Raw genomic sequence first — 27,739 nt, 5'->3', positions numbered from 1 at the left:
CAAAGCAGTGCGACAAAAAAACAGAGTTACACATTGGGATAAACAAAAGTACAGTCAAAAACAATAGTAACATTGTTACAATTGTCTTCCTTGGTGGCATGTTATCACCTTCTATACCACTGACTCACCTTTTTATAGACGGGATTGACTACAGCAACAGACTCCTGGCCTATATTCAGTCAATTGTCCTCCTTTTCCTTATGATTGGAAATTTCAGTGAGCGTGTTAGCCAGCTAGCATGCTTCTGGGCTGTGGACTGACAGATCTAAGGTTCCAGTCAGTCTGGAGTCACCCGCTGAAGTGGTATTACACACACTTGAATGTAGCGTCTGCTTAAAGGCAAGGAAAGTGAATCAGCGGTTTTGAGGGATACTGGTCTTGACTGAAGTCAGAAATCTATCCAAAGAATACCTATATTTAACATTGCCTTTCTATAGCGGTAACTCTTAATTTGCACCCACTCTGCACCTTTTATTGTCAATGTTCTGGTTTGGAGAGACCATGTGGGCATACCTGTTTTATAGTCTATTCATTCTAATGACTCTTGTTGATAACATTTCATGGCATAAGATGCTGAAGAATGACACAACCAATCCTTGAGTTCAGTATGGCCACTGTAAAGACAGCTGAGGGAAGACGGGGATAGAGAAAGGCATGTCGCAAGAGTGCCTGACTAATGCCAATGATTCTTTGTTCCTCACAGAAACGGCCAACCATTCACTCCCTAGAAGCACATGGCCCTGCATGTTTCTTTTTAGATTAAAGTTTTTTTTATCAGTTGAGATATTAGATTTCACAATTACTGCAGTTCACCTCCAGTTGAAACAGCCCTGGGCAATTTAACCTTATTTGAGCAGTGTAAAAAGTTAAGGGGGGCTCAGGGGAATAGCGTACTTTCCTCTGTTATCTGATTGCAGAATAGCTCCCTACTCCGAGCTCAAGCTTTTGTGCTTTTAAAAAGCCAGGCGGCTTCCAGACCCTGTTCTTTAACCTGTAAGCATTTCAGATCTGAGTTAGAGAAAGGGGGAAACTGAGGGAGAGAAGGGGTGGGGGTTTGAAGTGTTGGAGAAGTTTTTTTTTTTTTTTTTAAGTGTCTTGTGGCTCTCCAACAGAAGGACAAAGAGAAACATCTGACTGGATCTTTCACAGTTGTAACTTCAAATTTGGTTGTCAAAAGAGGTTTCATCTGTCTTCTTTGGATGTGTTTTTTTGCATACTGTTTCTGTTTGCGTTCCTCTTGGTGTGTGTGTATAGTAGTTCTTGCTCTCTTGTGTGTTGTGGGAGGGCCCAGCCATCTGATGTCATTCAGTGCAGCAAGCAGAGCCTGAAAGAGGCCCTTTGTTGTCAGGCTGTAGCACGAGTCCCTGTGCTTCTCATGCTAACGGACATACACACACGCACACACCGGGGACAGGAGAGAGAATGGCACCATCCAAACTGCCCTACTGCCCGCTCAACTGACATATCCGCATGTCCAGCCAGCTTTCGGCCAGAACGGGTGCACTTTTGGGTCGCGTCTGCCTCGTCCGGAAAGGAGCTAACCAAGCCAGAGAGAAAAAAAGATGGAGCCGCTTGGACGGCAAAGTTTGTAGACTTTGCGGGCAGCACCGAGTTCACTTTTGTTTGGTGGAATAGAGGAGAGAAAAGGGGGTCACAACAGCCAAAGATTCTGGGAGGAGAAAAGCAGAATTCCTTTTTTTATTTTTTATTTGTCTTTTCATGACAGACCTGGGGAAGTTTTTTTCTGTTGATCTGCCGGCAAAAGGAAACATAAGGGACACTGAGCTGATAAACAAACAGCATTTTTCAAGTGGAAGCGAAAGAAAGCAAATGAAAATGTTGGAGATTTGCCTGAAATTGGTGGGGTGTAAATCTAAGAAAGGCCTCTCGTCCTCCTCCAGCTGCTACTTGGAAGGTAAGAATTCGAGGAACGGCAGTAGGGGGTTGGTATGGAGTATAAGGGGGGTTGTTTTGGGTTTGATTCTTAGAGAAAGACAAAGATGGTCAGAGAAGGAGATGACACTGTAGGGGAGAAGGGGGAGAGAACGTAGCACATCTTCTCCCTCTATCTCTCCGTGTGAGGCCTCTGTCGTTCCTCTGGAAAGCGGAGGGGGAGATCATCAGGGAGAGGGAAGCTAGACACTGGCTTGCTTCAGAGGAAAGAAGGGGAAAGAAGAGGGATGAGAGAATACAAGGAAATCTGACTCCAGGCTGGGCTCGTTTTTACTTTTGTTTGAGGGTTTCATCTAAATCTACGCTTTCCTTTTCACTCTTTGCTAAGATTTGCATCTTGTTTATTGTTTTTCTACATTGAGTGCAAAGAAATGTTGAACTGAGTTATAGTTTTAAGATTTATCGGCCTTATAGAGTGTACCATTGTAATTATTTTCCAAGCCTACACTCGGCCTTACTTTAAACAAAGATGCGCTAAATAGATTAGCCTGAATCAAAGATGAATGAAATTTGAGGAAATCCATGTGCTAAGGATTGCACAACGAAATGATTTAATAGACAATATACTGTAGTCCTGGAACACTTTCCAGCAAAGTAGATGCTGATCAATAACTTTTTAAACGCACATTTTTATATAGCGGTGGTTACACACACACACACACACACACACACACACACACACACACACAGACCAAAAATGAAAGAGCAGTCTCTAATTTGGAATAGTTTAATGTATTTCTGGGAAAAAAATGAGCAATTCTCTCTTTGGAGGGATATCCACTTATTGAATTTGCAATAAGTTAGCTAGCCCCCAATTTACCCTTCTTTCTGTTTACATTACTCATAGCCTTGTGTGGCAAATTATTCTGCAGTCACTAAAGCCTAGCATTTTACACCTGTCCTTCTCTGTGTGGCAGGTTCACTCACCCTCATGTCTAGTGTACCAATGTTTGACCTAATCAGAGTCGAGCTGGGGGGAGAACTAGTCAATAGAAGGCATCAGATCCAGATAGGATCTTTAAACAGTGGTTAGACCTACAGATCTCAGGCTTGATCCAGCGTCAAGCTCTTTGTCACCCATCACAGGTGTCGACAGCGAGGTGATGCAACAGAATCGCCCAAGCGTGAGTCCTTTTCCCTCCCTCCAACTTCGCCTCAAGTGGCTTGGTTCTACGTCATGGAACTTGACTGTTGTTTGGATTCTTATGGCCCTAGTCACTATGTTTTGATCTCAGAGGTCAAGGAGGTAGTGATGAACTCCACTTGGCCAATCTCTGTATCCCCTGTTCTGTCAGTGTGTTTGTGGTTAGTTTTAATTCATCCCTGTTGCTCATACCAACTCTGTCATAGCTGTCAAGAGTTCCACACATATTTAATCACTGCTGGATGGATTATCTCCCCCAGTGATCCAGCCAGGATATGCTGTAATCCCAGCCTCTCCACTAGCAACTGCTGTTTCCCTTTTCCCTTTCTTTCTTGCCTCATTTGAAGTCTTATTAAATTTCTCTCTCTCCCCCCCCTCTCTCTCTATCTCTCCCTCCCTCTTGCTCTCTCTCAGTATGCTGCCATGTCATGCAGTATGTCTCAGTCTGCTGTCACTCCTCACTAAGAGCAGAGGTATTTGAGGTTAGTAAAATGTGTAGGCAGGGTGAGCTGTTAGTGCCCACACACTTATGACCAGTCTATCCCCCTCATCCACCTCCTTCCTCTCATTTCTTATCCACTACACTCATATGTATCTCCCTCCATCTGTCTTATTTCCTCAACCGACAACCCCCGCCTGCCCATATTCTTTCTACAAAATCTAAGCGTTTATCTTTTGCGGATTGAATCATAGCCTTGGAGTTATATTGTTTTCAGTCGCTCACTAAGAAATCAAGCTGTCATTCCTCATGCTTGCACTTGAAGTCTATAGTTGGAAAGATACCAGTTCTGTTTTGAGATCTTTGTTTTGGGTCATTAACAGGACACCCCTCTACCACAAGGGTCTTCAATTCAAGGGGCTTCATCGGCATGGGAAACATATGTTAACATTTCCAAAGCAAGTGAAGTAGATAATATACAAAAGTGAAATGAACAATAACAAATGAACAGTAAACATTACACTCAGACGTTCCAAAAGAATAAAGACATTACAAATTCCATACTGTAGCTAGATCACCTGGCACGTGCTGCACAACAGTGAGTGACAAGGCTCCGGTCTCTCATCGTTGTGTGCTTGTAAATAAACACCACATGACTGGGGTCTACCGGTAAGCTTCATAATGAAACATTTTGACAGGTAAAATAGAACGCAGTCTTTATCTCCTAACGTATTGCACAAGTTGACTGCAGGTATTTACTTAAAAAGTAGCTACAAATATTAAAGTTTATAAAGAAACTTCAGACACAGTTTTGACGGTATTGAAAAACCATCCCATGGCTTTTTCCAAATACCCGGGTATACGGTGCACCGCCCAAGCCTACTCCCCACATAATTGGAATAGGAAGTGTAAACTTTAACTTAGCCTATTACAGTGCCTTGCAAAAGTATTCATCCCCCTTGGTGTTTTTCCTATTTTGTTGCATTACAACCTGTAATTTGAATGGATTTTTATTTGGATTTCATGTAATGGACAAACACAAAATAGTCAATTGGTGAACTGAAATGAAAATGGAACTGGCAAGGGGGGCATTAATCAGAGAGGCAACAAAGAGACCGAAGATTACCCCATGAAGGAGCTGCAAAGCTCCTCCGCGGAGATTGGAGTATCTGTCCATAGGACCACTTTAAGCTGTACACTTCACAGAGCTGGGCTTTACAGAAGAGTGGCCAGAAGAAAGCCATTGCTTAAGAGAACAAAAAGCAAACACTTTGGTGTTCCCCGAAAGGCATGTGGGAGACTCCCCAAACATATGGAAGAAGGTACTCTGTTCAGATGATACTAAAATGTATATTTTTGGCCATCAAGGAAAACACTGTCTGGTGCAAATACAACACCCTTTTCAAACCCCCCGAGAATACCATCCCCACAGTGAAGCATGGTGGTGGCAGCATCATGCTGTGGGAATGTTTTTCATCGGTAGGGACTGGGAAACTTGTCAGAATTGAAGGAAAATTGGATGGTGCTGAATACAGGGAAATTCTTGGGGGAAACCTGTTTCAGGCTTCCAGAGATTGGGACAGAGGTTCACCTTCCAGCAGGGCAATGACCCTAAGCATACTGCTAAAGCAACACTCGAGTGGTTTAAGGGGAAACATTTAAATGTCTTGGCCTGGCCTAGTGAAAGCCCAGGCTTCAATCTAATTTAGAACCTGTGGTATGACTTAAAGATTGCTGTACACCAGCAGAACCCATCCAATGTGAAGGAACTGGAACAGTTTTGCCTTGAAGAATGGGAAAAAAATCCCAGTGGCTAGATGTGCCAAGCTTATAGAGACATACCCCAAGAGCCTTGCAGCTGTAATTGCTACAAAAGGTGGCTCTACAAAGTATTGACTTTGGGGGGTGAATAGTTATGCACGGTCAAGTTTTCAGTGTTTTTGTCTTATTTCTAGCTTGTTTCACAATAAATAAATAAAAATTGCATCTTCAAAGTGTGGGTATGTTGTGTATGTCAAATGATACAACCCCCCCCAAAAAATCTATTTTCATTCCAGATTGTAAGGCAACAAAATAGGAAAAATGCCAAGGGGGTTGAATACTTTCGCAAGCCACTGTACATGCTGACTAGACCGGGCACACGTCTGCCATCATGCGCATGTTGATTTTGTCCATCCACACCAGACAAGATCAGGACACCCAGGTTGTAATATCAAAACGAACTCTGAACCAACTATATTAATTTGGGGACAGGTCAAAACATATCAAATATTCATGGACATTTACAGTGCTATCAAAGTATTCAGACCCCTTGACCTTTTTCATTTTGTTACGTTACAGCCTTATTCTAAAGTTGAATAAATTGTTTTTGTGCCCCCCTCATCAATCTACACACAATACCCTATAATGACAAACGCAAAAACAGGATTTTAGAGATTTTCGCATATTTATATAAAAAAAGCGAAAATATCACATTTACATAAGTATTCAGACCCTTTAATCAGTACTTGGTTGAAGCTCCTTTGGCATTGATTACAGCCTTGAGTCTTGGGTATTAAGCTACAAGCTTGGCACGCCTGTATTTTTGGAGTTTCTCCCATTCTCTGCAGATCCTCTCAAGCGCTGTCAGGTTGGATGGGGAGCATCACTGCACAGCTATTTTCAGGTCTCTCCAGAGATGTTCGATAGGGTTCAAGTCCGGGCTCTGGCTGGGCCACTCAAGGACTTTGAGAGATTTCTCCCGAAGCCTTGGCTGTGTGCTTAGGGTCGTTGTTCTCTTGGAAGGTGAACCTTCACCCCAGTCTGAGGTCCTGAGCTTTCTGGAGCAGGTTTTCATCAAGAATCTCTCTGTACTTTGCTCCGTTCATCTTGATCTTGATTAGTCTCCCAGTCCCTGCCGCTGAAAAACATCCCCACAGCATGATGCTGCCACCATGCTTCACCGGAGGGATGGTGCCAGGTTTCCTCCAGTCATGACGCTTGGCATTAAGGCCAAAGAGTTCAATCTTGGTTTCATCAGAGCAGAGAATCTTGGTTCTCATGGTCTGAGTCCTTGAGCTTTTTACTGAGGACTGGCTTCCGTCTGGCCGCTCTACCATAAAGGCCTGATTGATGGAGTGCTGCAGAGATTGTTGCCCTTTTGGAAAGTTCTCCCATCTCCACAGAGGAACTCTGGTGCTCTGTCAGAGTGACCATCTGGGTCTTGGTCACCTCCCTGACCATGTCCCTTCTCCCCCGATTGCTCAGTTTGGCCGGGCTGCCAGCTGTAGGAAGAGTTGTGGTGGTTCCAAACTTCTTCCATTTAAGAATGATGGAGGCCACTGTGTTCTTGCTGCAGAAAGGTTTTGTAACCCTTCCACAGATCTGTGCCTCCACACAATCCTATCTCGGAACTCCACAGACAATTCCTTCGACCTCATGACTTGGTTTTCGTTCAAACATGCACTGTCAACTGTGGGACTTTTATATAGACAGATGTGTGCCTTTCCAAACCATGTCCATTTAACCATTTGACAGAGTGAAACTTCTCGTTTCGCCTCTTCCTTTCTGAAGTGAAAAAACTGGCATAATGGATTATGATCATTGTAGTTAATTACCACGTGTCTGTGCTTAACTAGAGTGAATATTTGCTTAATGAAAACTACAACTCCCTTCAGCCCAGCTTCCCACATAGTTCTTGATTTCTTTCGTGAATTATATGATTTCTCTCTAGAGACAGGTACATGTTGGATGCACAAAAAACAGATCTGAATGGAATTCAAGTAATTGGACCGATGTCGGTCAATTAGTAATTTAATAACCCCCAAAAAACAGGATTACTGTTAATCGCTCAGCACTATTAGCTGATTTAAATACAGTCAAGAAAGCTTACTAGCAGCCAGCGGCACTTCCCACACTGGTAGCCTATTTGCGGGTACCTTTCCAAACCCTATGTCAGATACTCCAGTGAGTGTAATTAGCTCAATATTAGGAGTTGAGAAATAATGTCGACATCATTAGAAATAAGATAAACCTCTACTCTAGGTATGCTATTCAAAATGTGTTAACTCTGTCTAAACATTTTTTTTTTTTAAATTCATGTGTGAACTTACAGTTGAATATTTCTGCTCTTCCAGTGCCATAGTGCTGGGGAGCAGAACGTGTTGCGATGCCTCTGCTCTTATCTCACACTCCCCAGGAATGTTAATCATGCACATCCCTAATCTCTGTCATGTGCCCAGTTAGAGAGCCTAGTGCCCAGACTGTCAGCTGTGTGTGGTGACCATCTTTCTCAGGGGGCTCCCGAGTGGCGCAGCGGTCTAAAGCACTACAGACACCCTGGTTCGAATTCAGGCTGTATCACAACCGGCCGTAATTGGGAGTCCCATAGGGCAGCGCACAATTGGCCCAGCGTCGTCCGGGTTTGGCCGGTGTAGACTGTCATTGTAAATAAAAATTTGTTCTTAACTGACTTGCCTAGATAAACAAAAGTAACTTTTTTTTTTTTAAATAGAATAATTCTCCCTCAGTTGATCTCATCATGTAATGTGGCTCCACAGTAGATCACCAAATAGCCTCCCTCTGCATTTCACCAGGTAACTCTGTTAGGGCTCAGTTAACCACCGAACACTTCTAACCTACACAAAAGGTGTTGGTTTGACATAAGATACAAATGTGGTGGCATCGGAATAGATGGCTGTCTTTTTACGGTCCCCTAACCAATTGTGCTATTGTGTGTTTTCATGTAATTTGTAACTTATTTTGTACATAATGTTTCTGCCACCGTCTCTTATGACCGAAAAGAGCTTCTGGATATCAGGACAGCGATTACTCCCCTTGTACTGGATGAAGATATTTTCTTTAACGAGTCGGACGTGAAGGATTTACTCCAGACACCCGACAAGGCCCAAATCCCTGCCATTCGCAGGTGAAAGAGACCGAGATATTGGGGACATAGGTCTGGGTGCCTTTTTGAGGATCCGACGGCGAGTGGGTAATCTGCCTTTACCATTGGTCCTATAAGCCAACGTGCAATCATTGGATAACAAAATACATGAGCTACGAGCACTTATATCCTACCAACGGGATATTAACTGTATCTTATGTTTCACCGAGTTGTGGCTGAACGATGACATGATTAACAACAAGCTGGCGGGTTTTACGCTTTTTTGGCAGGATAGAATATCAGCCTCTGGTAAGACAAGGGATGGAGGTCTATGTATATTTGTAAACAACAGCTGGCGCACGAAATCTAAAGATGTCTCAAGGTTTTGCTCGCCTAAGGTGTAGAGTATCTTATGATAAGCTGTAGACCACCCTAGTTTTAATCTATATTCTTCGTAGCTGTCTATTTACCACCACAAACCAATGCTGGTACTAAGACCGCACTCAATGAGCTGTATACGGTCGTAAGCAAACAGGAAAACGCTCATCCAGAGGCGGCGCTCTTAGTGGCCGGGGACTCTCATGGAGGGAAACTTATATCCGTTTTACCTCATTTCTACCACCTTTACTCCACAAAAAGAGACGCGTACAAAGCTCTCCCTCGCCCTCCATTTGGAAAATCTGACCATAATCCTAGCCACCTGATTCCTGCTTACAAGCAAAAACTAAAGCAGGAAGCACCAGTGACTCGGTCAATAAAAACAATGGTCAAATGAAGCAGATGCTAAGCTACATGATTGTTTTGCTAGCTCAGACTGGAATATGTTCCGGGATTCTTCCGATGGCATTGAGGAGTACACCACATCGGTCACTGGCTTCACCAATAAGTGCACCGATGACTCCCCCACCCCCCCACAGTGACTGTACCTACATACTAGAGGTCGGCCGATTAATCGGAATGGCCGATTTCATTATGGCTTTTCGTAACAATCGGAAATTTTTTTTTTTGGGCGCCGATTTGCCCATTTAAAAAAAAGAAAAAATATATATATATATGGGCAAATCGGCGCCCAAAAAAAACGATTTCCGATTGTTACGAAATATAAATATATATATATATATTATATATATATATATACAGTGGGGCAAAAAAGTATTGTCAGCCACCAATTGTGCAAGTTCTCCCACTTAAAAAGATGAGGCCTGTAATTTTCATCATAGGTACACTTCAACTATGACAGACAAAATGAGAAATAAAAATCTGAAAATCACATTGTAGGATTTTTAATGAATTTATTTGCAAATTATGGTGGAAAATAAGTATTTGGTCAATAACAAAAGTTTATCTCAATACTTTGTCATTGCCAACAAAGGGTATATAACAGAGGTCAAACGTTTTCTGTAAGTCTTCACAAGGTTTTCACACACTGTTGCTGGTATTTTGGCCCATTCCTCCATGCAGATCTCCTCTAGAGCAGTGATGTTTTGGGGCTGTTGCTGGGCAACAAGGACTTTCAACTCCCTCCAAAGATGTTCTATGGGGTTGAGATCTGGAGACTGGCTAGGCCACTCCAAGACCTTGAAATGCTTCTTACGAAGCCACCCCTTCGTTGCCTGGGTGGTGTGTTTGGGATCATTGTCATGCTGAAAGACCCAGCCACGTTTCATCTTCAATGCCCTTGCTGATGGACGGAGGTTTTCACTCAAAATCTCACGATACATGGCCCCATTCATTCTTTCCTTTACACGGATCAGTCGTCCTGGTCCCTTTGCAGAAAAACAGCCCCAAAGCATGATGTTTCCACCCCCATGCTTCATAGTAGGTATGGTGGTGTTTGGATGCAACTCAGCATTCTTTGTCCTCCAAACTAGACGAGTTGAGTTTTTACCAAAAAGTTATAATTTGGTTTCATCTGACCATATGACATTCTCCCAATCTTCTTCTGGATCATCCAAATGCTCCCTAGCAAACTTCAGACGGGCCTGGACATATACTGGCTTAAGCAGGGGGACACGTCTGGCACTGCAGGATTTGAGTCCCTGGCGGCATAGCGTGTTACTGACGGTAGGCTTTGTTACTTTGGTCCCAACTCTCTGCAGGTTATTCACTAGGTCCCCCCGTGTGGTTCTGGGATTTTTGCTCACCGTTCTTGTTGTCATTTTGACCCCACGGGATGAGATCTTGCGTGGAGCCCCAGATCGAGGGAGATTATCAGTGGTCTTGAATGTCTTTCATTTCCTAATAATTGCTCCCACAGTTGATTTCTTCAAACCAAGCTGCTTACCTATTGCAGATTCAGTCTTCCCAGCCTGGTGCAGGTCTACAATTTTGTTTCTGGTGTCCTTTGACAGCTCTTTGGTCTTGGCCATAGTGGAGTTTGGAGTGTGACTGTTTGAGGTTGTGGACAGGTGTCTTTTATACTGATAACAAGTTCAAACAGGTGCCATTAATACAGGTAATGAGTGGAGGACAGAGGAGCTTCTTAAAGAAGAAGTTACAGGTCTGTGAGAGCCAGAAATCTTGCTTGTTTGTAGGTGACCAAATACTTATTTTCCACCATAATTTGCAAATAAATTCATTTAAAAATCCTACAATGTGATTTTCTGGATTTTTTTTTTTCTCATTTTGTCTGTCACAGTTGAAGTGTACTTATGATGGAAATTACAGGCCTCTCTCATCTTTTGAAGTGGGAGAACTTGCACAATTGGTGGCTGACTAAATACTTTTTGCCCCACTGTGTGTGTGTGTGTGTGTGTGTATATATATATATATATATATATATATTATTTAAAATATGAAATAAATAAATATATATATATATATATATATATATATATATATATATATATATATATATATATATATATATTTATATTTATATTTATATTTATATATATATTTCATATTTTAAATAATTTTTATCTACTTGAGGCTAAATTGATTTTATTGATGTATTATATGAAGTTAAAATAAGTGTTAATTCAGTATTGTTGTAAATCTCATTGTTACAAATACATATTTTTTTTATAAATCTGCCGATTAATCGGCATCGGCTTTTTTGGTCCTCCAATAATCGGTATCGGTACCGGCGTTGAACAATCATAATCGGTCGACCTCTACTACATACCCCAAGCAGAAGCTATGATTCACAGGCAACATCCACACTGAGCTAAAGGGTCGAGCTGCCGCTTTCAAGGAGCGAGACTCTAACCCGGAAGCTTATTAGAAATCCTGCTATGCCCTCCGACGTACCATCAATCAGGTAAAGCGTCAATACAGGACTAAGATTGAATCGTACAACACTGGCTCCGACGCTCGTCAGATGTGGCAGAGCTTGCAATCTATCACAGACTACAAAGGGAAGCACTGCTGCGAGCTGCCCAGAGACACGAGCCTACCAGACAAGCTAAATTACTTATATGATCGCTTCGAGGCAAGTAACACTGAAACATGCACGAGAGCATCAGCTGTTCTAGACGACGGTGTGATCACGCTCTCCGTAGCCGATGTGAGTAAGAACTTTTAAACAGGTCAATATTCACAAGGCCGCAAGGCCAGACGGATTACCAGGATGTATACTCCGAGCATGCGCTGACCAACTGGCATGTGTCTTCACTGACATTTTCAACCTGTCCCTGCCTGACTGAGTCTGTAATACCAACATGTTTCAAGCAGACCACCATAGTCCCTGTGCCCAAGAACACTAAGGTAACCTGCTTAAATGAATACCGACCAGTAGCACTCACGTCTGCAGCCATGAAGTTCTTTGAAAGGCTGGTCATGGCTCACATCAACACCATTATCCCAGAAACCCTAAACCCACTCCAATTTGCATACCGCCCCAACAGATCCACAGATGTTGCAATCTCTATTGCACTCCACTATGCCCTTTCCCACCTTGACAAAAGGAACACCTATGTGAAAATGTTATTCATTGACTACATCTCAGCGTTCAACACCGTAGTGCCCACAAAGCTTATCACTAAGCTAAGGACCCTGGGACTAAACACCTCCCTCTTCAACTGGATCCTGAACTTCCTGACAGGCCGCCCCCAGGTGGTAAGGGTAGGCAACAACACATCTGCCACGCTGATCCTCAACACAGGGGCCCCTCAAGGGTGTGTAGTCAGTCCCCTTCTGTCTCCCTGTTCACTCATGACTGCATGGCCAGGCACGACTCCAACACCACCATTAAGTTTGCCGATGACACAACAGTGGTAGGCCTGATCACCGACAACAATGAGACCGCCTATAGGGAGGAGGTCAGAGACCTAGCCGTGTGGTGCCAGGACAACAACCTCTCCCTCAAAGTGATCAAGACAAAGGAGAGGATTGTGGACTACAGGAAAAGGAGGGCCGAGCACGCCCCTATTCTCATCGACAGGGCTGTAGTAGAGCAGGTTGAGAGCTTCAAGTTCCTTGGTGTCCACAACAACAAACAATCATGGTCCAAACACACCAAGACAGTCGTGAAGAGGGCACGACAAAGCCTATTCCCCCTCAGGAGACTGAAAAGTTCTGGTATGGGTCCTCAGATCCTCAAAAGGTTCTACAGCTGCACCATCGAGAGCTGATTTCATCCCTGCCTGGTATGGCAACTGCTCAGCCTCCAACCACAAGGTGGTACATCACTGGGGCCAAGCTTCCTGCCATCCAGGACCTCAGGCGGTGTCAGAGGAAGGCCCTAAAAATTGTCAGACTCCAGCCACCCAAGTCATAGACTGTGCTCTCTGCTACCGCACGGCAAGCGGTACCGGAGCGCCAAGTCTTGGTCCAAAAGACTTAACAGCGTCTACCCCTCAAGCCATAAGACTCCTTAACAGCTAATCAAATGGCTACTCAGCCTATTGGCATTGCCCCCCCCTCTCTTTTACACTACTCTTTGTTTATTATCTATGCTTATTCACTTTAACTTTACCTACATGTACATATTACCTTGACTAACCTGTGCCCTCGCACATTGACTCTGTACCAGTACCCCCTGTATATAGCCTCACTATTGTTATTTTACGGCTGCTCTTGAATTATTTGTAACTTTTTTTTATTTTTTACTTAATACTTATTTTTCTTAGCTGCATTGTTGGCTAAGGGCTTATAAGTAAGCATTTCACTGTAAGGTCTACATCTGTTGTATTCGGTGCATGTGACAAACTTTGATTTGAGATCAAAATCATAACAATCAAGGATCCGTGCTCTGCCAGGGTTCAATATATCACAGCATGCCTTTCTCTGGAACTGAATATTTTACTCATAGCTTTTGTCCATTCTCTCGGGTATCTCTATGGCCTCAGCAGATGATCAAATGCTTCTCTCTGGTCCAAGTGCCCGAGCTGAGGACATGTGTTGTGAGAGATGCAAGGTGTGGATGTGTGCTGACAGAGGAGCCACAAAATGAAGTCACTGTGTGGGCCAGCCGGGGTTCAGTAAAAATTCCGTCTTCTATCTCTTTCCCTTTCTCTTTCCTTCTCTATATTTCCACCTCCCCGCAACTCATTCCAGTTCTGGTAACCTTGACGTAGCATCCAAAGACCTCTGAGTCACATTATTTGAGTAATAATTGAGCGTAATCTGTGGCTGAAGTGTCGATTATCTCTTACGGTGTTATTCCAGTCCTAATTGGAAGCTTAACGCAGCTCGAATTTCCCCTCTCACTACAAAATTATGATGGGCCAACTCTTATTGGAGAGTCTTGTTATTGAAAACAAAGTCTTAAAATTGAAAGGAAAGCCTGGAACTCCAGGAAATGAATCGTACAGGTGGTGGAGAGGTGGACTATGTTATTGGACTTCATTAAAGAACTCAGTTAATGTTGCTGCCTTTAATACCATAGTCAAATCACAGTAGCTGTGCAGTCCAGGACAATGGTGCAACCATGAAACCTTTTTCGGGGAAATGTTCCTTCGATGTGACGTGGGGAGGTTCTCTGGAGTATATATTGTTTTAAATACACAGAACGCGCACAGGTGTGAATGTGTTTGTGTGTGTCCATGGAATAGACTGAAGCAGTGACAATACCTGTTCTGAAATGCCAGCACATTGACATTTGTTTTTTCTGTGCTCTCTGTTTGTATTTGATGGGTGCATGTCTGTTTCTGCTCTCTTGCCAAATCCTGATGGATTTGACGTTATGCATGACCAGGTGTGGAATGAAAGCTAAACAGACTGGAACCCAGGATGTGTTTCTTTGACAAGGTGATAGGAAGGATATTCGCCTGATTAGTTGTTGGTTTATTTAACACGGATCTGATCGACTCTCTCCAGATCTCTCTCTTTCCCCCAAAGTCCACTTGTTTAATAGATAAAGACATGTTCTAACGCCGGACCTGTCTGTTGTGTGTTCCAGAAGCTCTCCAGAGACCAGACTTTGAGCCCCAAAGTCTGACCGAAGCGGCCCGCTGGAACTCAAAAGAGAACCTGTTGGCCGGACCCAGCGAGAATGACCCCAACTTGTTTGTTGCTCTTTATGACTTTGTGGCCAGTGGGGACAACACTCTCAGCATAACTAAAGGTAAGAAAATGGTGTGTGTATGTGGGTAGACGAGAGATTCTCTTGGTGGGAGTTGGGATCAATATCTTAAAATTCTTGTCAATTCAGGAATTGAGTTTCACTACTATGACGTGACATGAAATGGAACAGCCCCCAGCTCTGCTCTGTGAGTCTGTCTCTGTGAGAATACATTCGTTTTCCATCCAGACAGCTGTCAGAAAACCGTTTCTGTGCTCTGAAACGATTAACAATAAAACTGTCCATCATAGCCCAGAGAGCATCAGGCTTTGTGAAAATACTCCCTCTGGGCATATTGTGGTCAGGGATCTGCCTCAGTCACTGGTCATGGGGTCAATGTGCAATACGGCCCTCAGCAGCAGCAGTTAAACAGGACAGACAGTATGCGTGAGCATGATTGTTTTTCTTTTCCTTAAACTTGTGACTGTGCTGAGATGGGTACAGTGTCCTCCCAGGGGGATGGGGAGGGTTTAGAGGGTGACACATCTGACTGGAAATCCACATATTTGTGTCCCGTTCCCTATCTCCCCCTGTGACGCTCACATCCTGGCTGTCTGCTCACACACAAGTTCTTTCCAATGGAGCAGCTGGAAAACAATTGCAGGAGAGAGTGTGATGGAGGATGGGATGTAGAGATTCACTTTAAAGGACCAGGAAATACAGATCCCAAAAATATTATGTAATATATGAAATAAGGTATTTTTTTATTTTTAATTGAACCTTTATTTAACTATGCAAGTCAGTTAAGAACCAATTGTTATTTACAATGGTGGGCTGGCAAAAGGCCTCCTGTGGGGACAGGGGTTGGGATAAAAAAAAAAAAATATATATATATATATATATATATATATATATAGGACAAAACACATCATGACAAGACAACACTACATAAAGAGAGACCTAAGACAGCAACATAGCATGGCAGCAACACATGACAACACAGCATGGCAGCAACACATGACAACACAGCATGGCAGCAACCAGAGGTGGGACCAAGTCATTGTTTTACAAGTCCCAAGTCAAGACCGGTAAGTCCAAGTCAAGTCTCAAGTCCTAAACTTTGAGTTTCGAGTCCTGAACAAGTCATAATGTGCTCTTCACCAAATGTAATACCATTTCATATTTTTAAGAGTAATAGTTAGTATATTACATTTACGCAAATCATGAATACTTTTAAAAATATCTATATATTTATTACTTTACAAATATATGTTATTTCCATGAAAATACATGGGTAGCCATGAGAAAGACCCCCCCCCTCCCCCCCAAATCCCATTCTCGAGGATCGCTATGGGGCGCAATCGGGCGATGCGCCCCATTGTACACAATCGCCCAACCTTAACACACCCACACACACTCTCTGTGTGTGGTTACAGGACCCTTATGTATGTCAATGGTTTTAGGAACAGCAGTAACATCAGGCAGGATTTAGGCTACCAACTGCCTAGCCAGTTGTAGCTCAATCTTGGGTGCAATGATCACGTTCCCACACTGACTGACTGTGGAGGCTCATTGATTTAACGTTATGTTAGCCTACATGCTACACTAGCAAAGTTCTAAATTATATAGCTATTGACTTTTTGTTGATACAGCGTCGACTTTATATCCGAAAATAATAATTTGGGGTATCATCTTTCCAAGGGTTCCATCTGAATTCACCCGCCGACGGTCCTCTGCACTGCTACGCACAGCTTTTTCTCAGCTGGCACAATTTGATTGGCTGCTGTCCGATTCAAACTGTAATCCGTTAAATGAGGAGTTGATGCGCTGCACTTTTTTTAATAGCATCATTTTTAATATTTGGGCTTGGGGAGGGTATCAAGTCAGGTCGAGTCAAAAGGCTCAAGTCCAAGTTAAGTCCCGAGTCATTGGTGTCAAAGTCGAGTTGCAAGTCATCATATTTGTGACTCGAGTCTGACTCTTGTCCAAGTCATGAGACTCAAGCCCACACCTCTGGAACACAACATGACAACAACATGGCAGCAGCCCAACATGGTAGCAGCACAAAACATGGTACAAATCTAATTTATGTAGTCATGTCATTTATAATTTTGGGGATAAGCTTACTTCTTTATAAAAGAGTTGGGTTAGATTCATGCCTCCAAATGGAGAAGTTCTTCCAAGTTATTCAGTCCCAGATGAATCTTAAAGTTTAGAAATAAGTATATTAACAGCTATTGAAAATAGTATTATTGTAGTTTTATGCTGAGCCACTATGTAAACTTAAGTCTAAAACCGGGGGCAGACTATGATGTCAACCCAGCTAACCTCAAGACCAATGGAAATAAACCCAGTGTCGCAATCTGAGTAAACATTGTATTAGATACAGTGGAATCCTGAGTCAAGGATTGACCAGCCTGGCTCAGTCTCAGAATAGTGAGCATGTGGCATAGTGTCACCTCAGACTAACACTTTCATGTTTCTCTATGACTCCAATGGAAAAACCGTTAGCACAGTCTCCTCGCAAGCGTAGCCTCAATTGTGTATAATGTAGAACCTTTATACAGAACATAGTAACTTATAGCAAGCAACCTTTCTATAGCAAGTCTCTTTTACATGTGAAGTTTATCCTGTAACCAGTTTAAATATAGGCGTACTTGGCGTGGTATCTATGTAAACCACCTACCATACTCACTGTAGATTTCCCCTGTAGTTTCCCCTGCTTTCACCCTAATGGCATGTCCCCCGTGCAGGAGAGAAGCTGCGAGTCCTGGGTTATAACCATAATGGGGAGTGGTGCGAGGCGCAGACCAACCACGGCCAGGGCTGGGTGCCCAGTAACTACATCACCCCGGTCAACAGCCTGGAGAAGCACAGCTGGTACCATGGGCCTGTGTCGCGCAACGCAGCAGAGTACCTGCTCAGCTCTGGTATCAACGGCAGCTTCCTGGTCAGGGAGAGCGAGAGCAGCCCCGGGCAGAGGTCTATCTCACTGCGCTACGAGGGACGCGTCTACCACTACAGGATCAACACAGCCTCTGACGGGAAGGTGAACACACACACACACATCCTACCTCTATTATATCACATCACCATAGCACATGTTTATATGAAATGAAGCCCCACAGACTATGTCCCCAAGTCCTAAACAGCCACTGCTTTTGTAAGCAGTTGTAAGTGGCCCGGCAGTTGTAAGTGGCCTGACTGTCAGTGGGCTTTAGTGGAGGTCTCCACAGAGCAGCTTATTCTACCCCCTCTGGGAAAGGCTCATTTAGAGAGGACATGGCAGGTCTGGAGATGATTGGCCTACGTTCCAACACTCTAAAATGGCCTCTCCTTCATGACCACTGACCTCTGACCTCAACAGGTACCAGAAAGATGCTGGGGACCAAATCCAGGAAAGATGCAGGGAGTGGGAAAAATAAGTACCCAATAGTGCAGTATCAACCAAGTATATTTTCACCTCGATCATCATAATTATCATCTCTCATTGTAGAAGCCTATCCTCTCACGTATTTTCTACCTCAATTCGACGGGGGCTTGAAGGAAAGGAGGTCGTATATGACTAGGACACACCCTGCTTGTGTGCTACACCAACCCTTATAAGTGGTCATGAGGAAAGAAGCCTTATATGAACATTAGGATAATCCGTCTGCAGTCTTCTCCCCACTCTTGACCGCAGCATCCCAGCATTCCTCACTGCACAGAGGTGATCACATGCACACACAGACTTTCAACCTCCCACCCTCCCTACCCCCTGCAGTTCCACTATCTCCCACTGTGCTTATATTCAGCCGTCTGGAATGCAGACTTTTCCAATATCTGTACCTCACTTCTCCTGTCTGTGGAACACTCCTCATATCACCCCACACAACACAAATTGAGTGATCAACAGTATTCTGATCAGCCCAGATTCCTGTGTTAATGAAATGGATCCCCTGCTGGGATGATTGTTCCTGAGAGACAGGCCCTGCTTACGTAAGTGGTCTAGCTGGAGTTTTAGGCTAAATGTGTGAGTCTCTTCATTGTTCAAGACCTTCGGATGCTGTTCTCTTCAGGTTTTTCGTTCACTGTCTACTGAGTCAGTACCTACATACATTATATCCAATTACATTCTGTTAAACTATAAAAAGTAATCAATTTGTGAAGATGTGCAGACTACTATAAAATGTTTCCAGAGTGGAACAGGCCATGCATAGCACACTGACCACAAGATCAGGGACTGAGGTCTTATGTAAGACATGGACAATGGAAAAGACTGTGTCCAGTCAGCTTTGACCAAGATCCCTCACCAGAGATTGTGTGCAGTTGGGAAGTGCTCTCAGTGCTTTTTGAGAGTGCTGCTGCTATTCTACATATTATCCAGCCAGTTCAGTTGCTTCATTTTTACAGAAGAATATATCTACTTGTTCATATGATACTTGCTGCAGCATATAAGATGTTAATTTATCAGACACTTTAATTTACAGTGACCTAAGTAACTTGAGCTGGAATTAAAACCACAACTCTGGTGTTTCTGAATCTCCTTACTGTTATTGGCTAAACAGTCATACAATGTAAACTCAAAACGGCCTAATCCTCTCTCCAGCTATACGTGTCATCTGAGAGTCGTTTCAACACCCTGGCAGAGCTGGTGCACCACCACTCCACGGTGGCTGACGGCCTCATCACCACGCTGCACTACCCAGCGCCCAAACGCAACAAGCCCACCATCTACGGCGTGTCACCCAACTATGACAAGTGGGAGATGGAGCGTACCGACATCACCATGAAGCACAAGCTGGGAGGAGGGCAGTATGGAGAGGTCTACGAGGGGATCTGGAAGAAGTACAGCCTCACCGTGGCCGTCAAGACCCTCAAGGTACGCAGGGAGACGGGACGTGTCTCTGGGGTTTGTTGGGAGTTCAGGGAGTGAGATTGGACCATCAGAATGAGTTAAAGACAATATTGTCTGTTAGCTGCTGAAATATTAGTTAGGCAGTTGAAGGATTAGAGTGGCGTTTCAGATGATGGGATCTGAGCCTGGTAACTGTGCAGAGTGTACCACGTAGGTGTAGAACCGAGACATCTGCTGAACAAACATTCTTATTGGAAAGCTTCTAGAGGTAGTTCCATGTTGGGAACATGTCACGATGGCCTATAGTCTAGATGTAGCTATCCGTTTGAATGTATTTTCTCCTGATGTGTGTGGTTGACCATCTAGTCCTGTTTTCACCCACTCAGGAGGACACCATGGAGGTGGAGGAGTTCCTAAAGGAGGCTGCTGTCATGAAGGAGATCAAACACCCCAACCTGGTACAGCTACTGGGTGAGTTACTGTGGGACAACACTTTTCAGTTGCAGATGTCCTATAAATGTCTCTTCCTGAAAAGCCACTCTGTACTGCCATTGTCAGTGCTGTAACTAATGTCGTCTCTCTGTCAGGCGTGTGCACGCGGGAACCCCCGTTCTACATCATCACAGAGTTCATGACCCATGGCAACCTGCTGGACTACCTGAGGGAGTGTAACAGGGAGGAGGTGAACGCTGTGGTGCTGCTCTACATGGCCACGCAGATCTCCTCCGCCATGGAGTACCTGGAGAGGAAGAACTTCATCCACAGGTGAGACATGACATTCTCGCTCTTCCCATTTCTTACCCATCACTCATCTTTCCTGCTTCACTCTTTCATCACCTGTCCTCTTCTCCCCCAGACAAAGATATTAGACAGTGTATTTGGAAAGTATTCAGACCCCTTGACTTTTCCCAAATTTTCTTACCTTACAACCTTGTTCTAAAATGGATTAAATAGTTTTTTTTTTTTTTTACCCCTCATCAATCTACACACAATAACCCATAATAACCTATAATAACAAAAATCAGTTGTTTTTGGTTGCAATTTTTTTTCTTTTTTGCTGATAACATTTCCATAAGTATTCAGACCCTTTACTCAGTACTTTGTTGAAGCACCTTTGGCAGCGATTACAGCATTGAGTCTTCTTGGGTATGACGCTACAAGCTTGGCACACCTGTATTTGGGGAGTTTCTTCCATTCATCTCTGTAGATCCCCTCAAGCGCTGTCAGGTTGGATGGGGAGCGTCGCTGCATGACTATTTTCAGGTCTCTCCAGAGATGTTTGATCAGGTTTAAGTCCGGGCTCAGGCTGGGCCACTCAAGGACATTCAGAGACTTGTCCCGAAGCCACTCCTGCGTTGTCTTAGCTGTGTGCTTAGGGTCGTTGTTCTGTTGGAAGGTGAACATTCTCCCGTCTTGAGGTCCTGAGCTTTCTGGAGCAAGTTTTCATCAAGGATCTCTCTCTACTTTGCGCCGTTCATCTTTCCCTTGATCCTGACTAGTCTCCCAGTCCCTACTGCTAAAAAATATCCCCACAGCATGATGCTGCCAACATGCTTCACCGTAGGGATGGTGCCAGGTTTCCTCAAGAGGTGATGCTTGTCATTAAGGCCAAAGAGTTGAATATTGGTTTCATCAGACCAGAGAATCTTGTTTCTCATGGTCTGAGAGTCTTCAGGTGCCTTTTTCCAAACTCCAAGCAGGCTGTCATGTGCCTTTTACTGAGGAGTGGCTTCCATCTGGCCACTCTACCATAAAGGCCTGATTGGTGGAGTGCTGCAGAGATTGTCCTTCTGGAAGGTTCTCCCATCTCTACAGAGGAGCTCTGTCAGAGTGACCATCGGGTTCTTGGTCACCTCCCTGACCAAGGCCCTTCTCCCCTGATTGCTCAGTTTAGCTGGGCGGCCAGCTCTAGGAAGAGTCTTGGTAGTTCCAAATTTCTTCTATTTTAAGAAGTATGGGGGCCACTGTGTTCTTGGGGACCTTCAATGCTGAGACATTTTTTGGTACCATTCCCCAGATCTGTGCCTCGACACAATCCTGTCTCGGAGCTCTACGGACAATTCCTTTGACTTCATGGCTTGTTTTTGCTCAGACATGCACTGTCCACTGTGGGACATGTCCTCATGTCCAACCAATTGAATTTACCTCAGGTGCACTCCAATTAAGTTGTAGAAACATCAAGGATAATCAATAGAAACAGGATGCACCTGAGCTCAATTTCTAGTCTCATAGCAAAGGGTCTGAATACTTAGGTAATTAAGATATATATTTTTTTTATTGTTAATTTGCAAACATTTCTAAAAACCTGTTTTCACTTAGTCTTTATGGGATTTTTAGAATAAGGCTGTAACATAACAAAGTGGGAAAAGTAAATGGGTCTGAATACTTTCCGAATGCACTGTATGTGTACTATTGCTGTCAGATTGACTTTGCCCCAGCATGTTTTATGATGGTCTAGAAGGTGATATGATTTATGTCCTGCCGTCAATTTTCAAGCTTGTCGAGACTCCCCTGCTTGCTCAAGTGTGCACGCAACGCCAACACTTCAAGACATGGATATTAGAAGAGATTGCCATCCAAAATAAAAACCTAGTGCTGCCTTTGACGCCATGTTCTCTTTGCTCCAGGGACCTAGCAGCCCGTAACTGTCTGGTAGGGGAGAACCACCTTGTGAAGGTGGCAGACTTTGGGCTGAGCAGGCTGATGACGGGGGACACATACACGGCCCACGCTGGGGCCAAGTTCCCCATCAAGTGGACTGCCCCGGAGAGCCTGGCCTACAACAAGTTCTCCATCAAATCTGACGTCTGGGGTGAGTTTGGAGATGCGACAGTAATTCAAAGACAAATGTATTTAGATTGACTTATACTGAACAAAAATATAAATGCAACATGTAAAGTGAAGATTCCATAAACGTTCCATACGCACAAAAAGCTTTTCTCTAAAATGAAATAGCATGATCAATACACAGGTGCACATTGTGCTGGGGACAATAAAATGGAACCAAAATGTGCAGTTTTGTCACACAACACAATGCCACAGATGTTTTGAGGGAGAGTTCAATTGGCATGCTGACTGCAGGAATGTCCACCCGAACTTGTTGCCAGAGAATTTCATGTTCATTTCTCTTCCATAAGCTGCCTCACACGGCATCTTAGAGAATTTGGCAGTACATCCAACCGGCCTCACAACCACAGACCACGTGTAACCATGCAAGCCCAGGACCTCCACATTCGACTTCTTCACCTCTGGGATCGTCTGAGACCATCCACCCAGACAGCTGATGAAACTGGGTTTGCACAACCAAAGAATTTCTGCATAAACTATCACAAGCCGTCTCAGGGAAGCTCAACTGCGTGCTTGTCGTCCTCACAAGGGTCTTCACCTGACTGTAGTTCACTGACTTCAGTGGGCAAATGCTCACCTTTGATGGTACAGTAGCACGTGTGCTCTTCATGGATGAATTCCGGTTTCAACTGTACCGGGCTGACGACAGACGGCTTGTGTGGGTGAGCGGTTCGCTGATGTCAACATGATCAGAGTGCTCCATATGGTAAGGGCAGGCATTAAGCTACAGACAGTCAACATAATTGCATTTTATCGATGGCAATTTATGAATGCAGATACCTTGACGAGATCCTAAGGCCCATTCTCGTGCCATTCATCCTCCGCCATTACATCATGTTTCAGCATGATGATGTACGGCCCCATGTTGCAAGGATCTGTACACAATTCCCGGAAGCTGAAAATGTCCCAGTTCTTCCAAGGCCTGCATTACTCACCAGTCATGTCACCCATTGAGCATATCTGGGATGATCGACGTGTATGACAGCGTGTTCCCGGCAATATTCAGCAACTTCGCACAGCCATTGAAGAGGAGTGGGACAACAGGCCACTATCAACAGCGTGATCAACTCTAGCCCTAATTCATTTATTTCAATTGACTGATTTCCTTCTATGAACTGTAACTCAGTAAAATCGTGCAAATTGTTGCATTTTATATTTTTGTTCAGTGTTTACGATTACAATGTCATGAATAGTCCTGTTTTTGCATGAAAATTGACTCATCTCTGTACTTCATCCCAAACTCCCAGCGTTTGGAGTGTTGCTATGGGAGATCGCCACCTATGGGATGTCTCCGTACCCTGGCATAGACCTCTCCCAGGTGTATGAGCTCCTAGAGAAGGACTACCGCATGGACCGGCCGGAGGGCTGCCCAGAGAAGGTCTACCAGCTCATGAGGGCCTGTGAGTATGCATACACTGAGTGTACAAAACATTAGGACCACCTGCTCTTTCCATATAGATTGACCAGGTGAAAGCTATGATCCCTTATTGATGTCACTTGTTAAATCCACTTGCAAAATGGGGTGAGTGCAACTCAATATTAGGAAGGTGTTCGTAATGTTTTGTTCACTCGGTTTACATCGGATAATGGCTGATGAGCACAACCTGGCTGAGCCAGTCAGTACTTCATTTTTTTGTTTGTGTAATGTCTACTGGAATTAAATTATTGACTAGTACCAAACCTCCTTTCCTGGGATTTGTCTTGAAGGGATACAGCTTTTGTAAAATGGAATTTTCATAGGTGAGGAGAATTTATGCAACAGGTTGGGGTTAGTTAAAATACAACAAAAATATATATATTTTGACTTAATTTAACAATCGCTGTATCCCTTCTAGACATGACCAATTTCCTGTTCTCTCCTCTCCCAGGCTGGAAGTGGAACCCTGCGGAACGGCCCTCCTTTGCAGAGACCCACCAGGCCTTTGAGACCATGTTTCAGGAATCCAGCATCTCTGACGGTGAGAACACCTGTCTCCCGTCACAATTACACACATTATAGCTGAATTTAAGACAGCAACTACAACTTTAATTTGAGGCATTAGCTGTAGGTTTTGTGCTTGTTGCAAAAAGATCGGACCGAGAGATTTGGGTCATTACCATATGTTTTCCAGTTGCTGTACATCAGAGTAAGTAGTAGGTTAAAACAGTCTCTGATGCTTGTTTGTGTGTGTGTATCATGTGACAGAGGTGGAGAAGGAGCTGGGGAAGAAAGGGAAGAAGGTGACACTGGGCCCCATCCAACAGGCTCCACAGCTGCCCACCAAGACCAGGACCCTCCGTAGGAATGTGGACAGAGACGGAGACAGCCCTGGTAAGACTTATCTACCCCTCGTCCGAATACACTGCACCCTAAATGGATGGAACCCATATTTAAACCGATGCCATTGGGACAATGTTCTACTACATTTTCAATGCTACAGTGTCTTCCAAACTGATGATCTGCATATCTGTGTGTTCACCCAGACGCCGTGGAGCCGGAGGTGGCTGTGTCCCCCATGCTCCCAAGGAAAGAGCGTCCGTTCTTGGACAATAACCTGAACGAGGACGACCGCCTCCTGCCCAAAGACAAGGACAAGTCCCGCAACAGCCTCTTCAACCTCATCAAGAAGAAGAAGAAGACGGCGCCCGCCCCGCCCAAACGCAGCAGCTCTTTCAGGGACATGGACGGACACGCGGAGAGACTGGGGCTAGCGCCTGACCCCCGAGACGACTTCAACAACGTCTCTTCAGCCTTCAGTGTTACACATACCATTGACCCCAGCAAGTTCCCGAGTGCTAACAACAATGGGGTAGGGGGTATTACCAACGGGGGCCCCACCTACCCAGGCCCCCTGTTCCCCCCGCATCATGCCAGGAAGAAAGGTACGCCGGTGGTGCCCAGTGTAGTGGGTAAAACACCCAATGAGGAGGATATAGTCTCTAACTCCAAGCGTTTCCTGCGCTCCTCCTCGGCCTCTAGCATGCCCCCGGGCTCAGAGCGCACTGAGTGGAAGTCAGTCACGCTGCCACGCGACCTGCATAAAGGCCACTTTGACTCGGGCACCTTTAGGAGCAAGCCCGCCCTGCCACGCAAGAGGGCCAACGAGAAGCCAGAGATCAGCGCCCCTCGCATGGGCACCCTGACCCCCCCGCCCCGCCTGCCCAAGAAGACAGAGGACATGTCAGACGAGGTGTTTAAGGACGCTGAGCCCAGCCTCCTGACGCCCAAGCTTGGCAGAAGGCTTCTAGGATTGGGGGTGGACAGCTCCAAGACCAGCGCCCTGCAGGCCGAGCTGCTCAAGCCCAACGTGTTCCCTGCTTTGGGGGCAGCCGGGGATGAGTGCAGGGCCCGCCGCCACAAACCCAACCTGGACTCCTCCGGCCCCAGGGAGAGAGGCAAGTTCCAGAAGACAAAACCTGCTCCCCCTCCACCCCCCAGTGCCAAGATCTCCCGCAGCCCCACCCACGAGCTCCCCTCACCCACAGATGCCAAAGCCAAGGCCTCAGACCCCCACTACCCATCTAGCTTCAGTGACCAAGTCCGCTCTCCCCTGGAGGCCCACAAGAAACTCAACCTCAACACCACTTCCTCCAAACCACAGCCATTAAAGACCTCCTCCTCTTCAGTGTCTGGCTCTACCTCCAGCCCCCTGGGCTTCTCCTCCCTCAACTCCCCAGGAGACCAGGCCTCTCCCACAGCCTTTATCCCCTTGATGAACACCCGCCGCTCCCTGAGGAAGACACGTGCGCCCCCAGAGCGCCAGCCCAACTCTGCCATCACCAGGGAGATGGTCCTGGAGGGCACAGAGCTGCTGCGCACCGCCATCGGACACAACTCTGAGCAGACAGGCAGCCACAGCGCCGTGCTGGAGGCGGGCAAGAACCTGTCCAAGTACTGCGTCAGCTACGTGGACTCTATCCAGCAGATGAGGAACAAGTTTGCCTTCCGCGAGGCCATCAACAAGCTGGAGAGCAGTCTGCGCGAGCTGCAGATCTGCCCTGCTTCCACCGGGGGCGCCAGCGGAGCACAGCAGGACTTCAGCAAGCTGCTCTCGTCTGTCAAAGAGATCAGTGACATCGTTCAGAGGTAGCAGAGAGGCCACATTGACTGAGATAAAAAGCTGACCCCCCTGCATGTAATGTTCCATGGCCGTGTTTCCTCTACCGGGGTCGTGCTGAGGTTGAGGGCAGGACATGTTACAGTGCCACTGGATGGTTTAAGCATGATGCACACCTCAGAGCAAGACTTTATTCAGCTTTACAGGAGGTCGGAGAACACTAAAGACTGGTTACTGTGTTCAGAATCAAAATTCAGAAGTTAGTTTCCCTTAACTATGGAGGCCTGGGCCCAATTCTGCATCAATTATTGTCAATTATGACACTATAGACAAAACGCATGTCACATTCTTTCCGTTACTGTCGTGGTTTACAATGGGAAGTGCACATTGTCTCTACCTTTTTCCCCTTCGCTTGCTGCCGATCTCTGATGTGAATGGTAAAGATGTGCGACTGTCAGTATTGCGCCATAGAGGAAAGAAGACCACCTGGGAACATTTTGCGTCTGAATAAAGTGCCTTAACACTATGGGGAATTACTTTGTAATTCAAACTATAAACAGAGCAGTATGGCCTTAAATACTGAACACTGTCTCCAACTAAACTAGATGGATCTGAATGTTTCCATCATGTTCATCAAGATACACCTTGTAATAAATGGAGGACATGCATCAATTTGATTTACTACTTAACAAACCAATGAAATCTCACTGTGTAGTCAGGGGGTGACCAAGACGTGTTTCTTTTCTACTTGTCATTGAAATAATGATTTCAGTTAAATGTACCTTTGCCCTGTCTGACTGCGATGCCATCAACCACAAGCTGCCTTTATTTCGATGTTGAGTCCTTGTTTTATTCTTCCCATAAAAATCATGCCACTACTTTTGTTGGATCCGAGCCGCCTCAACATTTTTTTAGACTAATTTTGCTCCTTTGTAAATAAGTACACTTTCTTTTTCCTCTTCCATTTGTTCCTCCCTGTAACTGTGGTGCAATGTAACATTAAAATACAAAGCAATTTGCAACACAATGTCCTGTGTTTTTACTTCACAGTATTGGTGGAAGTGTGATTGTCCATGGACAATGTGACGAATGACGCAAGCAGAACAGGTTATGTATTTCTGTCTAGAGCATGTTATCTTAATCATGCACAGCTCCTTCAATTTATACATGTAC

General features: G+C 44.8%; 1 protein-coding gene across 2 annotated transcripts in view; it reads left to right on the top strand.

Moving 5' to 3' along the window:
* Positions 1 to 27,588, top strand: part of LOC112230988 (tyrosine-protein kinase ABL1) — a 50,959-nt gene extending 23,371 nt beyond the window's left edge. The window contains exons 1-11 of one of the 2 annotated variants that reach the window (XM_024397450.2): positions 1,282 to 1,915; positions 14,744 to 14,908; positions 17,599 to 17,894; positions 19,434 to 19,706; positions 20,069 to 20,153; positions 20,270 to 20,447; positions 22,310 to 22,494; positions 23,777 to 23,929; positions 24,398 to 24,487; positions 24,715 to 24,840; positions 24,993 to 27,588. In XM_024397450.2, coding sequence (XP_024253218.1) covers positions 1,720 to 1,915; positions 14,744 to 14,908; positions 17,599 to 17,894; positions 19,434 to 19,706; positions 20,069 to 20,153; positions 20,270 to 20,447; positions 22,310 to 22,494; positions 23,777 to 23,929; positions 24,398 to 24,487; positions 24,715 to 24,840; positions 24,993 to 26,599 — 3,354 coding nt within the window. In that variant the 5' untranslated portion in view covers positions 1,282 to 1,719 and the 3' untranslated portion in view covers positions 26,600 to 27,588. Of the gene's footprint in view, positions 1 to 1,281; positions 1,916 to 14,743; positions 14,909 to 17,598; positions 17,895 to 19,433; positions 19,707 to 20,068; positions 20,154 to 20,269; positions 20,448 to 22,309; positions 22,495 to 23,776; positions 23,930 to 24,397; positions 24,488 to 24,714; positions 24,841 to 24,992 lie in introns of those variants that run through there. The other variant, XM_024397452.2, reaches the window with a different exon arrangement.
* The last annotated feature ends 151 nt before the right edge of the window (positions 27,589 to 27,739 follow it).

The sequence above is a fragment of the Oncorhynchus tshawytscha genome, linkage group LG33 (assembly GCF_018296145.1).
Source record: "Oncorhynchus tshawytscha isolate Ot180627B linkage group LG33, Otsh_v2.0, whole genome shotgun sequence".
NCBI lineage: Eukaryota > Metazoa > Chordata > Actinopteri > Salmoniformes > Salmonidae > Oncorhynchus > Oncorhynchus tshawytscha.
This window is presented reverse-complemented; position numbering and strand designations above follow the sequence as displayed.